This window comes from Lithobates pipiens, unplaced genomic scaffold, assembly GCF_037356315.1.
Source record: "Lithobates pipiens isolate NorthernLeopardFrog02 unplaced genomic scaffold, aLitPip1_a1.2 Scaffold_8, whole genome shotgun sequence".
In the NCBI taxonomy this organism is placed as follows: domain Eukaryota; kingdom Metazoa; phylum Chordata; class Amphibia; order Anura; family Ranidae; genus Lithobates; species Lithobates pipiens.
In genome coordinates this window covers 65,549,359-65,565,381 of record NW_027507903.1, presented here as the reverse complement: position 1 = coordinate 65,565,381, position 16,023 = coordinate 65,549,359, and the positions used below count along the sequence as shown (strand labels likewise).

General features: G+C 41.7%; 1 protein-coding gene across 1 annotated transcript in view; it reads right to left on the bottom strand.

The window, feature by feature from the left end:
• Positions 1-8,575: 8,575 nt before the first annotated feature.
• The window catches only part of SECISBP2L (SECIS binding protein 2 like), a 91,476-nt gene continuing 84,028 nt past the window's right edge, over positions 8,576-16,023 (bottom strand). The window contains exon 18 of the mRNA XM_077469092.1: positions 8,576-14,734. Within this exon, the coding sequence (XP_077325218.1) occupies positions 14,121-14,734 (614 nt within the window). The 3' untranslated portion in view covers positions 8,576-14,120. The remainder of the gene's footprint in view (positions 14,735-16,023) is intronic.

The following is a 16,023-nucleotide window of genomic DNA, read 5'->3' as shown; positions in this document are numbered from 1 at the left end:
AACGATGGGACACTATTTTTCCCCAGTGACACCAATGATGGGCCACTATTCCTCCCACTGACACCAACGATGGGGCACTATTCCTCCCACTGACACCAACGATGGAGCACTATGCCTTCCACTGACACCAACGATGGGACACTATTTTTCCCCAGTGACACTCATGGGACACAATTCCTCCCACTGACACCAACAATGGGACACTATTTTTCCCATTGATACTAACCATTGGCACTACTGCCTGCACCAATACCAATGGTGGGACACCATTCCTCCCACTACCACCAACTATGGGGCACTATTCCTCCTGCTGACACAAATGATGGGGCATTATTCCTCCCACTAACACCAACAATGGGGCACTATTCCTTTTCCTAATGACCACAGGAGCTATGTATTTTTCTTACTCCGACTGACAACCAAACCTGAGGCATTGTTTAATACTGGCCACAGCCATTAGCTGCATGCTCTGATTGAATTGGGGTTTTCCAGCAGGACCATTCAACAGAAGTTGGTCCAATGACTGGCTTCTGTCAAACAGACCGGGTACACACATACTGAAAGGTGTTTGGTTCTTGCTGAACTGGCCAAGTTTTGCATGCGTATACCCAGCTTTAGGGTGTCTGCATTCTGGATGGACTATTAAAGAGGACACCTTTGGACAGCACCATTATCAGTCTGGGGGAGGCCAGTGTTAGTCAAATAAATCTAAATCAGTTACCCTAACAAACTGCACCTGAACTCCATCTAACTTTTAAGCAGTTACAGCAACATTAGTGTTTTTCCTTTTGGGATAAAGGTTTTACATCAATAAAAGCAAACAATTGTAAGCACCCGTCTCAGTGTTCATTGTTTTGGCTCAACCCTCAAATTACCACTTTAAGTGGACGGCTTGGTCTGCTAAAGGAAGTTAAAAAAAAAAAAAAAAAAAAGAACAGACCTACTGGCCGGATCACCAGTTGAAAAATAAAGAAAAAGCTAAAAAGAGAAAAACGAAGGCAGCCACTACATTAAAAAAAAAAAAAAAATCAATAAGCTGCAATTGAATAAACTTTTGATTTGGGGGTTTAATACTACTTTAAAAATAATCTATGTTACATGGCATTCATCAAATTGCTGGCATGATGGCTGTATGGAAAGAACACATGCACCTTTTGTAGCCCAATATCACAGCATATACAGGAGATGTGTAGAAATTTGTGTTGCACCGATACAATTTTTTTTTTACAGGAGATGCCCCCGCAAGCTGACAGATTTGGAATGTTTTTGCAAAAAAAAGTGGGCAAATATTGCCAAGTCAAGATGTGCCATGCTGATGGACTCATACCCAAAAATACTGAGTGCTGTAATAAAATCAAAAGGTGCTTCAACAAAGTATTAATGTAAGGGTGTGCACACTTATGCAACCAGATTTTATTTTCACTTTCCTCCACCTAAAAGATTTTAGTTTGTTTTTCAATTGAGTTTATAGGTCACATTAAAAAGGTGTAAAAGACCAAAAAAAATAAAAAAAAAACATTCCATAGCTCAACTCACCAACCAGTCTGCTGACCAACCGATTTACCTGTCCAACAGTCTGCGTTAAAAACAGGGGCTTGGTTAACGCGCATTTGCAAACGCATGCGTAAGCTGCAAGGCCTCTTCACTGTGTATTGCTAAACGCCACTGAATTTATGAGCGTCTCCACAGTGTGGGCGCACATGCATTCAATGGATAGATGAGTGGTAGGTGGACCTGGAGGCAGCCCAATCCTCCTTAAAGGAACAGGAGCACACTGGACACCCAGCACGTAGTAAAGTGGCGCACAGTGTGTCCCCGGACCAGATTTACACTAGTAACAAACAAATGGCCCCTGCCACCACCTATAACTGGCCTTCACAGCAAGGAGCACATGGAAGGGCAAACGCATAAAAGACAAAAAGAAAACATTCCATAGCTCAACTCACCAACCAGTCTGCTGACCAACTGAATTACCTGCCCAACAGTCTGCCTCCAGGCCCAACTACCCCTCATCTGTCCATTGAATGCATGTGCTCCCACTGTGGAGACGCTCATAAATTCAGTAGCGTTTAGGACTGCAAGCGATACACAGGTGCTTGCAAATGCATGCGAACTGAACCCCTGTTTTTAATGCAGACTGTGGGACAGCAGACTGGTTGGTGAGTTGAGCTATGGAAAGTTTTGCTCTTGTCTTATGTGTTTGGCCTTCCATGTGCTCCTTGCTGTGAAGGCCACGTTAAAAAAGGTGGAAAAAGTTCTGAAACAATTTATCTTTGTCTAATTATTTTACATTACAGAAACCTGACATTTTAACAGGGGTGTGATATGTTTATACCATCTATAGAGATATATATTTTTCACTTGCTCCTTTTGCGGCCGTGGCGATGTACGTTATTTCCAGCTTTGCATTGGCTCTTGGGAAAAGTTTGTCTTCAATCCCAGGAGTCAATGGTCATCGCCAACTTCCTCCGATCGCTGCCTTCGCTATAGAAACCCGACCTACAAGCTATTGTACTTGCTTGCAACGCACTGGGCATGCGCGAGATTGGCAGGTGCATGCTGGGTAGCCAGCATGCATGGAATCCAGGAAGAGGGGCACTGCGGCTTCAGGTGCCCACATTGGAGATGGCCGAGCTGTGCAGGAACTTCACAAAAGTAAATGATGCTGCACGAATACAAAACTGGGCATAGTTTACAGCAGTGGTCATCAACCTTGTCCTCAGGGCCCACTAACAGGCCAGGTTTGCAAGATAACTGAAATACATCACATATCATTTGCTGCTGCTCAGTGTTTGCAGTATTCTAGTCTGCATCTCCCCAAAGTAATACATAAAACCTGTCCTGTTAGTGGGCCCTGAGAACAGGAGTTGATGACCACTGGTTTACAGCATACCTTAATTACATTGCACGAGGCATGACCATTCTAGGGTTTTTTTTCTCATCTTAAAACCAAAATTTCGCCAGAACGCCGCTTTACTTGCATATCTTGTCAAATGCAAATTCTGCATAGTGCCCCAGTCCCGCTGATGATAGACAATCACAGCCACTGGAGATGCTCTCAGACTGGAGAAGATCTGTGACCCTGTGGGTATAGGGCAGACGTAAATGTCAGCTTGGGGGTGGACATAAATCTACTCCAGCAGCCATGATTTTCTATCATTAGGACCAGGAAATTTATGTAGATTTTGCATTTGAACTGTACTTGTAAGGTCTAACATTTTTAATAAAATGGCCTCTAGATGGCGCTTTTCCCTTTCTATACACACACAGGAGTGGTTGGGGGAATCACACCGCATTCCTGTTCAAATTGCGCACGATTCTTTGCCGTGTGGATTGCACCTATCCATTTTGTATTGACGCAAATCGTATCGCAAAGTATCAGTGTAGGTAGTTTCATAGTAAGGTTGAATAAAGACACCACTCCATCCAGTTCAACCTGAGTGAGTGTCTACAATTGTCCCTATCCCTGTACATTGCACACTCACATCGGTCCCTACCCTCAAGGAGCCCACACTCCAAGGTCCCCATTCATATACTAGGGCCAATTTTTGGACAGAAGCCAATTAACCTACCTGCATGTCTTTGGATTGTGGGAGGAAACCTGAGTACCCGGAGGAAACACAGGCAGGCCCAGGGAGAACATGCAAACTCCAGGCAGGTAATGTCGTGGTTGGGATTTCTTACTGCTAGGTGAGAGTGCTGACCACTACACCACTGTGCAGCCATTAAGGTATCGGGAGCATTTTCCCAAGTACTCGTGAACATGCTCGATATCGGCACCGATACATTTGTACTAGGGATGGACAAATGCTGGCATTTACCTAGATGGTCTGTCTGCTTTTAAATGTTTAGCAAATAAACTTTTATAAAAGGCAGTTTGTACAAAGTAAACATTATCCTGTTACCTTTACATTTTTTCCATTCAAATAAAAGCAATAAAAATACAAAATGACACATTGTATCTATAATCATTCATTTATTAGAAGGAAGAAAATTCACTAGTATTTACATTTAGTGCAAAAAGCAGTTATTAATCCAAAATGAACAATAAAAATATTATCCTTCATACAGAAAAAACTTCATTTTTTTTTTTAGGAATACTAGTTCCCACATATAGATCAGCTGATTTATTGTTTCCATTAGGAGCAAAGTGTTAAGCGCAAAGCACAAGTAGACATGTCAACAGATTAAAAACAGACGTATTCTGAAAGGTACAAAAGCAAGCACATGAAAAGATGAACAGTTAAAATCAAATGGAAAAAGTCCACAGTCTAAAAAGGTTACTCTCGGAAAATGTGTGTAATTTCTTTCATAAAGCATGCCCACTATAAATGAGAATTCAGAATCAAGGAGACCGGTTGGCACAGCTAATGAGGTCATAGACTTATCGTAAAACATCACAATTCAAAATATTGTATGTATATGATCATATAAATCTAGCAAACGTTTGCCATATCATGTCTCAGGGGCATGTGTGGAGGAACCAATAAAACAAAGAATACAATACAATAGCAATGCCAGCTTTTTTCAGAACATTGAATACTTATCAAGGTTATACTTCAGTGAACAATACCAGGACCACTTAAAGTGTTACTAAACCCACAACAGTAAAATCTGTCTGTATAAGCAGTAAAGTATGCTTGTGATACTCACTGTGGAACCTAAGGGGTTAATTGTGTATAAAGGCTGTGTGATTGTGTCTTCTGATCCTCCCCTTCTTTAACAGCTCCAAATCATAGCATTAGGAGTCAGGCTGCACATGCTCAGTTTGGTGTGTATTGGAAGAGTATTTTTATTCTTGGGAAAGTGCATGTGATCAGCACAGGGCCAATCAGCACTGTCCAGACAGGATCAGGGGAGAATGAAAACTCCTCCTATGAGCTTAGGCAGACACTGATAGAAGTCACAAGACTTCTATACACTGCTGATGAGAAAAGGTATTTAGCCATTTATATTTACAAATATAATTGCATTTCCATGTTCTGTGTACTGGGGGAGACCGGATATAGTGTATGCAGGGTCCTGGGTTTAGTAACACTGTAAAGAATGAGTGAATGATGTGGATTTAAAAAGAAGACTGCTGCCTACTTTACCAGCCCAATAAACCAGTATGTGAGCAGTAACAGCATATACTGGGAGATCAGGTATGTTGACTGTCCCCTACGGCTTTACATTTCCTTTTACATTGCAAGCCAGATTCATATAATTAACAGGCCACGAACTGCCACTTTCCTGACAGAGCATAATTAAATATTTCCCTATGCACTACAACAGGGATATGCAATTAGTGGACCTCCAGCTGTTGCAGAACTACAAGTCCCATGAGGCATAGCAAGACTGACAGCCACAAGCATGACATCAAGAGGCAGAGGCATGATGGGACTTGTAGTTTTGCTACAGCTGGAGGTCCGCCAATTGCCTATCCCTGCACTACAAGCTCCTGGCTAGACTTGAATGGTAAAAAGCAGCTTAATATAACTCTAGTCGTGTTACCTTACACACGGAGAAGGATGCAAACTTAAAGGACTCAAACTTAGAGAGGTAAAGCCAAAGCTTGTTTAGCTGCACTTCTCCTATGGATCACAAGGGTGCAGTTTGTTTAGCACTCCTTTGATCCATTTTCAGCAAAGAGCGGACTGAAGTCGGCTCTCTGTTGATGTCAGAGTCAGCCCAGGCTTGGGCATCATCACACCCATGGAGTCTGGACCACCCAGATGGTCGCTGAGAGCCTGAACCAGCCGCCCCTCCACAGCTCAGCGCTCCAGTGAGCGAGGAGGGGGCAGAGCAGAGAGCTGTGAGGACCGAGTGATCGGCAGTGTTCAATCGCTCGGTTCTCAGTGTAGAGGTGCCAGGGGACAGATGTGGCATCCACCTAGGTAAGTATGAAATAAAAAAACGAAACACTTTTCTTTTAAGCCTAGTACACACGATAAGAATATCGGACAAAAGATTTTTCTTTTTTTTTTGCATGCTAGTCTTATATCAAAACCCAATATGTTACTAAAGTTATGAAAATATGACAGAATACAACTCTGGTAGTGATGTACTCTTAAGATTTAAGTTCTAAACAAGCAGAGTACTCCAATTCCTCTTGTATTGAATTGTATTGTAACTGTACTGTCTGCCCTCATGTTGTAAATCGCTGCACAAACTATTGCCGCTATACAAGTCCTGTATAATAATAATGTATTGTATTCTTTGATTTACAATGACGCGTGGTCATGGACTCTGGTCCGGCCGCACCTAGAGTATGCTATCCAGTTCTGGGCACCAGTCCAAGGATGTACTGGAAATGGAGCGAGTACAAAGAAGGGCAACTAAGCTAATAAGGTCTGGAGGATATTAGTTATGAGGAAAGGTTACGAGCACTGAACTTATTCTCTCTGGAGAAGAGACGCTTGAGAGGGGATATGATTTCAATTTAAAAATACCATACTGGTGACCCCACAATAGGGATAAAACTTTTTTGCAGAAGGGAGTTAACAAGACTCGTGATCACTGATTAAAATGAGAAGAGAAGAGGTTTAACCTTAAACTATGTAGAGGGTTCTTTACTGTAAGAGCGGCAAGGATGTGGAATCCCCTTCCACAGGCAGTGGTCTCAGCGGGGGGCATCAATAGTTTCATGAAACTATTAGATAAGCACCTAAACGACCGCAACATACAGGGATATATAATGTAATACTGACATATAATCACACACATAGGTTGGACGTGATGGACTTTTTTGTCTTTTTTCAACTTCACCTACTATGTAACTATGTGGGTCTTGGTCACACTTTTTTTTTCATACAAATACCATACTAATTACACAAAAAATGTTATTCTGGTATTGTGCAAGAATATTTTTTGCGTTCATCTCTTTGGATATATTTGCATGAACCGTCGTGATCAGCTCTCGAAAGCTGTGTACTAATGATCATGTCGCACAGTCGCTCTATAACTCGTATTTTTCATCAGGATTTTCTTATCGAGTGTACTAGGCATTAGACTTATCATTAAAGAGTTCACGGATACCAAAAACTGCCTATGCAGGTAAGGGGTATCTGTAGATAAAAACAAAACTATTCAGCTCTGACCAAAGTTAAATAATGCTGTAGCTATAGGTGTAAGCCATTTGCATACTTCCCGAAGACCAACTGAAAAAGTCCCAGAGATGGCATCCTTCAGGTCTTGCCTTGTTGATAGGACTTTGCTAATACATGTACCCAGCAGATATAAACTCCCTTGCATGCGCGATCTCACCCCTCTCGCAGTAGCTCTGAGCTCAGCAAAGCTGCGACAGGAGATAGAGGACCACACATGTGCAGTGGGTTTGAGAGCTTGCTCCTGTGATAGGGGTGAGCAGTACTGGCTGGAGTGTCTTAGCAACATCCTAGCAACAGGGCAGGATGGTATAATGCCATCTCTGAGTTTTTTGTCCTACAGTAGCAAGCAAGTGTCCGTCCAGCAATCCAGCTCCATCCTCACCCCGGGCGGTTCTTTGCTGGTCTTTTCGGGTCCCTGTGCCACCATGTCTAGTGTGGGAAGCCACCTGGGACTCCGTGCAGCTTCAAGTCGGGCTTCCTGCTGCAATTTGTGAATGATCCTACAGTCTTCTGGAACCTGTGATGTGTCCCAGAAGGCTGCAGGCAAAGAAGTACCCACAAGTGCCCAAAGTTGAAGGAGAGGGAGGCTGAAAAGCAGAACTTTGCATTTTGGGTGAAGATCCACTTTAAGCTTTTATCCAGGCTGTAGTATTAATGGAGTATGGTTTAAAAGGTTTGCTTGATAGATCCACGTTAAGCTAATAAGTTTCTCCCTTAGAAAGCACAATTATTGCAAATTCTCAAAGACTTAAGTAGTGGTATACTGATTGAATCCATATATATGAAACACTCTGTACACTTTGATATAGGCCTCAATCACAGACCATAGTTAATGTTTATGTTTAACAAGAACGTTAACTAACCTTCATGCTTTTCATTGCCCAGTGACAATGTTAACGGAAATAAATGGAAGACTAATACCAAAATGTAAATATATACATACAAACTTTTAAAATGATAATTTTGGACACTTTAGATTCTCATACAAGCAAGCCTTACAGAAAAATATAACAGGAAACGACAAGAAGATTTAGGAAGGAAAAGTAATTTCTTTCAGTAGAAAACACTGAATCAGATAGTCCTGAATCAGAACTAACCAACTGCCAATCCTATTTCTTTAGGAGCCACAGCACAGAAGACGAGAATGCTTCCAGCTAAAATTGCCTCTAGAAACAGGTACAAGTTATCTATTGTAAACCATTTCCATTATGCATTTGCTCAAACTTCTTTTTTCCTAAATCTTTTGTCACTCGACTGTCAGATAGCAAATTTATAGCAAACTCAAAGCATTTAGAAAATAAAGAACGTTTTAATACATATCTGGATAACAAATCTTTTTTAAAAAACACAGGATATAATTTTGGAATTCCTGGGTAATAAACAGAAAGAATATATTGGAATAAAAAAGGACAGTATTTGCCATGCCCTGCGTGTCATTCATTCATGGCAAAATGTAACATTTTAATGAAGATGGATACATTTCCCCCCCCCCCATTACTGCACCTACTGACTTACACTGTAAGTAGTCACAGTGCTTTCCTTTTTCTGACACATTTGCCAAAATAATGAAGAAAACTGACGCTCAATTGAAACATTACCTAACTAAGGATCACCTTCTGTCAGGATCAAGAATCCAAACCTGTTCACGTGAAATAAAAACCAAAAGTAAAAGGTTTTCCAAGTTTGTAATTCTGTCATTTCCAGAAAGAAGAGGGTACTTGAAACGCATGCAAGCTAAGGTCTGTCACGCCACTCATGTCTTAAGTATACCAGTCACCCATATACCAGCAGACAGCCATTTTGTATATTAAACAAATGTCCCAACCATGAGGTCACTAATAACTAGTATCATCATTGTGGCAGAATGGCTGCACAAAAAATATCCCACCTATGGAGGTCACTAATAACCAGCAACATCATTGAGGCAGATTGGCTGCACAAAAAAGGTTCGGCCCATGAGGTCACCAATAACATCATTGTGGCAGAACAGCTGCACAAAAATGGTCCCACCCACGAGGTCACTAATAACTAGTAACATCAGTGTGGCAGAGCGGCTGCACAAAAATGATTCCACCCACGAGGTCACTAATAACCAGCAACATCATTGAGGCAGAACGGCTGCACAAAAAAGGTCCCGCCCATGAGGTCACCAATAACCAGCAACATCATTGTGGCAGAACGGCTGCACAAAAAAGGTCCCGCCCATGAGGTCACCAATAACCAGCAACATCATTGAGGCAGAACGACTGCACAAAAAAGTTCCTGCCCATGAGGTCACCAATAACCAGCAACATCATTGTGGCAAAAGAGATGCACCTAAAGCTGCCCTACAGTGCACAGCCAACGGACACAGTTGGCCTCATTCCTTCCGCTATGCATTTCAAGACTTGTTACTAAACAGGTTTAATTAAAACTGTACAATAAGCCAGTCACCTGATGGAAACTGAACAATAATTATACTTCTCAAATATTTAATACAAACAGGGTAAGAAAAGTGTAGTAACTAGTAAAAGACTCCTGGATCCACAGACTTGTAGTTGCAGCTACTGACACAATATATACAAAACATGTTCAGTTTGTTTCCTTTGCTGGTAAACTCCCAGAAACTACGTCCAAGATTGGTTTATACACAAATTCAGCCTCTCTTTGTTCTAATTACAACATGCAAAGAACAGGACCACACTTAAGCCTATAGACTCTATTGCATCATTAAAATAACATGACATCAGCATAAGAGGCCATTTACTGCCATATGGACAATCATATCATACAGCACCAAACAATCATGAACATTTGGTCGAACAGTTTTATACTCCGTTCTACCAGTCCAAAGTATTCTGTGGCCTACAGAAGCGAATCTGAGTAGTCGGTCTATGTAAAGTTGAGAGGAGCACATCGTTTTGGGTGGCATTTGGTAAGGGGAACAACGGTATAAATCCCGACAGTACATATCTATCTATGTAAGTGATTTAGAACAGCTAATAACCCACAGGTACTGATCTTAGCATTACTTAATCTAGTAAGAGTCATACAAAAAACTGAAATAAGTACTACATATAAGTTACAACACAAAGAAATAAAAATATTGAAATGTTTGTGCCGAGTACAATTTTATGATACTATTTTACTTCACTAGGTGCCAACTATTGCAGGAAAGCTGAAAACGACTAAATCTACAACTGATTACAGGCTAAGTGACAACTGACACTATATGCTGTTTGTTACGCAGACAGTGTGTGTCCGGGGGCATGCACTCGCCCGGCTGTCAAACGGGGACCAGCGGATGTGTCTGTGCAGCCGCTGCGACCCAATAGACATGAATGGGACTGCCTGCACCGAACACTTGTCCATCCCATGCAGGCGAAGACAGCTCTTCGCACTGGTGTACAGATATATACGCCTGTGTGAACGAGGCCTAACAGGGCGAGAGAATGTCACCAGCACACCATGGATCACACAGTGGGTCCTAAGGCTTTATTCAATGATCACATTGTTACAGCAAATAGCAACACTTTAGAGCCTCGCCGGACCCCTTTATCAGGCATGTGATGAGGCCTAACAGGGGCTCAAGGCAGCTGCAAACAGCACATCAATTCAACTGTTTGATCCAGCCGTGGGTGCCTGAGCAGGATATATTGACAGTCAGTTAATTATGAAGACCGCAATTATTTATGGTTCAGTAGCAAGAACTCCCAGCCAAACTAAGCTTGCTTTACAAACAGCAATTCGACAGCTGTGAAAACACTGCACAAAAATAAACTGTTGCTCCTATACATTCAACAATTGTATTTATGAAGTTATTATAAATATAAAATGAATATATAACTGAACAATCCATATAGAATTACTTGCAGAACACAAAACTAACCTCAAGTGTAACGTCGCGTACACACGGTTGGATATTCCAACGGGAAATGTTGGATGCGAACTTGTTGTCGGAAAGTCTGACCGTGTGTATGCTCCGTTGAACATTTGCTGTGGGACTTTCTGCCAACAAATGTTTGATAGCAGGTTCTCAAATTTTCCACCAACAAAACGTTGTTGTCGGAATTTCCGATTGTGTGTACACAAGTCTGACGCACAAAAGTTCACAAATGCAAGGAATCAAGCAGAAGGAGGCGCAGTGGCTATCGAACTTCCTTTTTCTCGGCTCGTCGTACGTCATCACGTTCTCACATTCGTAATTGTTGCCCAACATTTGTGTGACCGCGTGTTTGCAAGACAAGTTTGAGCCAACAACCTTCGAACAAAAATCCAGTTTTGTTGGCGGAAAGTCTGATCGTGTGTACGGGGCATAAATGTTCCTATATTAGAATGCAGAATCAAAGTAAAACTCCATTTATCAAATTAAAAACATTTAGGGATAACTATAGTTTTAAACTTAAAAGGTGCAGACCTGAATTGAACACTATAAAATAGTTAATGTAATTGGGTACCTTGTATTTTTCCCAAACTCTGCTGACAGAGTGAACAGCATGACAACCTTGCCCCCAAAACCAAGCTACATATCTTACCATATAAAAGTATTAAATTGTATCTGTGGTCAAAATGCAAAATCATATTGTTATTTCCACATTGTATTTCACTTATTTCTAGCCCACTCCTATTACTATGAATGATCTTGAGCTTTTGTAAATTTACTTTGTGAAGAACCTCACAAATTTACTTGCTTGCGATCACACATTTCACAGAGCCTGCCTTCTGAACTGAAAGGAGGAGTTTTGGGAGGCAGAGTCAGTACAGGAATTACTGCTTGCAGGCAAGGTACCATGGGATATGTAGTCCTTAGAAATCTAAAATTATCTTACGGGTCATAAAGCTCCACTCTATTTCCAGCATCTCCCTTGGTGCCAGGCACTGTTACTTTGCACTTTTACTTATTTATATTTGTGTGCCGTCCATGCGAGTGGCTTACAGCCTTACGCCAATGTCTGTGTACAACAGTGATGGCGAACCTTGGCACCCCAGATGTTTTGGAACTACATTTCCCATGATGCTCAGCTACACTGCAAAGTGCTTGAGCATCATGGGAAATGTAGTTCCAAAACATCTGGGGTGCCAAGGTTTGCCATCACTGGTATAGGATAACAAAAAAAGGGTTGAGTAGCAGACACAAAGGAGAAGAATACAACATATCTAAAGGAGAATGTGTAGGCAGAAGGCAACACTAAAAAGAACAACAGACAGAGGGAAGTGCTGCTTTAGTCATGAGTATAAAGTTGTTTGTGTGCAGGAAGGTTCAGGGCTGACAGTACAGTACTGATAGGGAGGAGATGTGCCTCTACAAAAAGGAACTGAAAAAGGGGAGTGAACGGCAAGATGAGCAGACAGGAAGATAACAGTATACTGAAGGTGCAAACATGCAGTATTCTTCTCTTTTTATATACTATGTACAGGACAATAGGCTGATACATAGGAAATACAGCTCTGTGTACTGGAGGGGCCATTTCATTGGTGTCAAGGATGCTGGAAAGTGAGAGGTACATGTGCACAGGGGTGAGACACAAGGAAAAGACCAATGGGTGTTCTGGGGGGACCAAGATACAAAGGAAAAAAGGCTATGGGTGAGCCAGGGGTTGGGATACATAGGAAAAGACCAATGGGTGTGCCAGGGGGCAAGATACAAAGGAAAAGACCAATGGGTGTGCTGGGGGGGGGGGGGGGGGGGGGAGATACAAAGTAAAAGGGGCTATGGGTGAGCCAGGGGATGCGATACATAGGCAAAGACCAGTGGGTGTGCCAGGGGGTGAGATACAAAGGAAAAGACCAATGGGTGTGCGGGGGGGGGGGGGGGGTTGGGATACAAAAGGAAATGACCAATAGGTGTCCAGGGGGGTTGGGATACAGAGGAAAAGACCATTGGGTGTGCTGGGGGTAGGATACAAAGGAAAAGACCAATGAGTGTGCTGGTGGTGGGTTACAAACGGAAAAGACCATTGGGTGTGCAGGTGGTGGGACACAATGGAAAAGACCAATGAGTGTGTTGGTGGTGGGATAAAAAAAAACAACAAAAAGACCATTGGGTGTGCTGGGGGAGGGATACAAAGGTACAAAGGAAAAGACCATTGTGTGTGCTGGAGGATACAGGAGGAGGAGGTTGGGATACAAAGAAAAAAAAAAGACCAATGGCTGTGCTGAGGGTGGGACTTTACGGTTTCTGCCTCCAGAACAGTAATGTGAAAGTGGCACTTAGCTTTAACAATAAATAGGATAGAATAGGATAAGATAGGTTAGCTTACCTAATATATATTATATATATATATATATATATATATATATATATATATATATATATATATATATATATATATATATATATATATATATATATATATATATATATATAAAAACACTTCTGAGCACTGCCAAACCAACATGGCCTTCTGGTGCCTCTTGGAGCTTACTCCAATTAGAAAGGGGAAGTGGGGGCCTATGTGGGGTGAGAATTTCTTATCCTGAGCCACCCAAATGCAGAAACTGCATTCCTGTTTTTTCTCAGCGCAAGTATCCACTTTTACTAGTACATGGAGTGTATGAAAAGAGCCAATTCACTACACTAGCCCTTGTGGTGCCTAGCAAAATTCTGGTGAACATAATGTACCCAATTATATTAACTATTTTGTAGTTTTGACAAACTATTTTGCAGTTTAAATGTAGTTCTCTTAAGCACGTGGTCATATTTTATCCCTGTTAAATTTATACCAACAATGAACTGCAGAAAACAGAGAGCAGCTTGTTTTTGTGTCTCTAAGTGCGTGTATACATGCACACTAAAGTGCACAAACTGACAAAAACATTCCTTCCTGTGCCCCCTAGTGCTGAAGTAAAGAAAAAGCAACAACACAATTAATAACAAACAACATTATTTACATGGAATTAAATATAGATTAGACATTTAAACAGTGCAAAACAATGAGATGAAACAAGTATGGGAATGGATGCAATTCTCCCAGTAATTCTGTAGAAAGACCAATTCCTGAGTTTGTTGTATTCACTGATTTTTTTTTTTCTACATAAAATTAGAACTCTCTTTTATAAAGCCTTCCCAGCACTTGGTGGGTGTGATCCATTCCTGGGAAGCTTTTCCACTGTCCGTTCCTTGCATTCAACAACTGGGTCTACATGTTCAGAGGGCTCTGCATCATCATCGTCATCTTCACTCTGTTCTATATTATCCTCTTCAGGGCTATTCACAAGCTGAAGCGTCTCCATAGTCCTTTGGGTCTCTGAAACCCAGGACTCTATTCTGCTTACTGAAATAGGTTCCTGGTGATACTCTTCTTCCTCATCATCATCTTCCTCCAGCATTTCTGGTACCAGAGTGCTCGTGGTACTTGTCATGGAGGAGCTGAGGACGTCTCTGCCACTTCCATCCCATGATCCAGTTTCAGTACTCTGCTGGGATGCCCATTCCAGGTTGTCATCGGGTTTCACCTCATCTTTTTCTACTGGAGTCAACTTGCCAGGCTTACTGCCTGAGGTAATAACACCAGGAGTGGTCAGTGGTGTTTGTTTTTGTATGCTGGCTTTACTATCAGATTGAATGTTAATGGTTTGTTCAGAGTCCATGGTCCTCACAGAGCAGTCTCCATTTTCCGATGCTTCATGTCCATCAGAAGTTTCTACCATACTTCTCCAATTGGTTTCTGTTGCAATACAAAGCACAAACAGTATTATTGATAAGAACTCACAAAATAAGTGCGGCAACAACACATGCTTTTACAGGCAGTGCGGATTCAATAGAATGAGCTTATGGATGCAGTAAAAAGGTAAGCAAAAGATGCAGTACTATGGGAGCAGATCAATAAAAGATGCAGTACTATGGGAGCAGATCAATAAAAGATGCAGTACTATGGGAGCAGATCAATAAAAGAAGCAGTTCTATGGGAGCAGATAAATAACAGATGAGGTCCTATGGGAGCAGATCAACAAAAGATGCAGTACTATGGGAGCAGATCAATAAAAGATGCAGTACTATGGGAGCAGATCAATAAAAGATGCAGTACTATGGGAGCAGATCAATAAAAGATGCAGTACTATGGGAGCAGATCAATAAAAGATGCAGTACTATGGGAGCAGATCAATAAAAGAAGCAGTTCTATGGGAGCAGATCAATAACAGATGAGGTCCTATGGGAGCAGATCAACAAAAGATGCAGTACTATAGGGCAAGGTAAAAAAAAAAAAAAAAAATGAAGTACTGTGGGTTCAGTGCAAATATGGAAGTCAGTACATCCATACAGAACTCCTGACAAACTGCTAAAAACAGAAATTAAATTCATACATGTTTAAGGTTTTATCCGAGGATGGATTTTGTCAAGTAAATTGCAAGAATTACCCACCTCTGCAATACTGCAAAGCTAGGCAGGTGACCCAATTAAGCTGGCAATAGATGGATCAAAATCTGTCGGTGCAACAGGGACCGGCTAAGATTTGATCCATCTATGGGCAGGCTGGTTGTAACATCATTCGACTTGGGTACGACCAGCCTGTCTAATTTTTATACATGCAGTTAACTGTCTGCGGCTATCATTGTGTTCTGCCAGGAAGGAAGACTCTCTACCGGCAGAACACAATAGCACTGCCAAGCGATTCCCCCATCAACACAGTAGCGAGTGATTTTCTCCCCCCCCCCCCCCCCCCCATGTTACAGCCCCTCCTCTAGGTGCTCTTTGGACAATGAATCAGCATCCTCATCTATGCACAGCAGGATTTAAGCTGTGCCAGAAAGCAATAAAGCTGAACCAGGGAGTAGTAGAACTATCTATTTTAACTGTGTGCTAAAAGCCCCGTGTTGGTAGGTTTTTAATTTATTTTAAAAACTACTCCACTTCCCACAGTCAATGAGAATGCAAAAGCAGCCTTACACAGGTTGATGCAGAATAGAAGAAAATTAAAGTGGAAGTCCACCCCAACACTAAAATCACTACATCTAC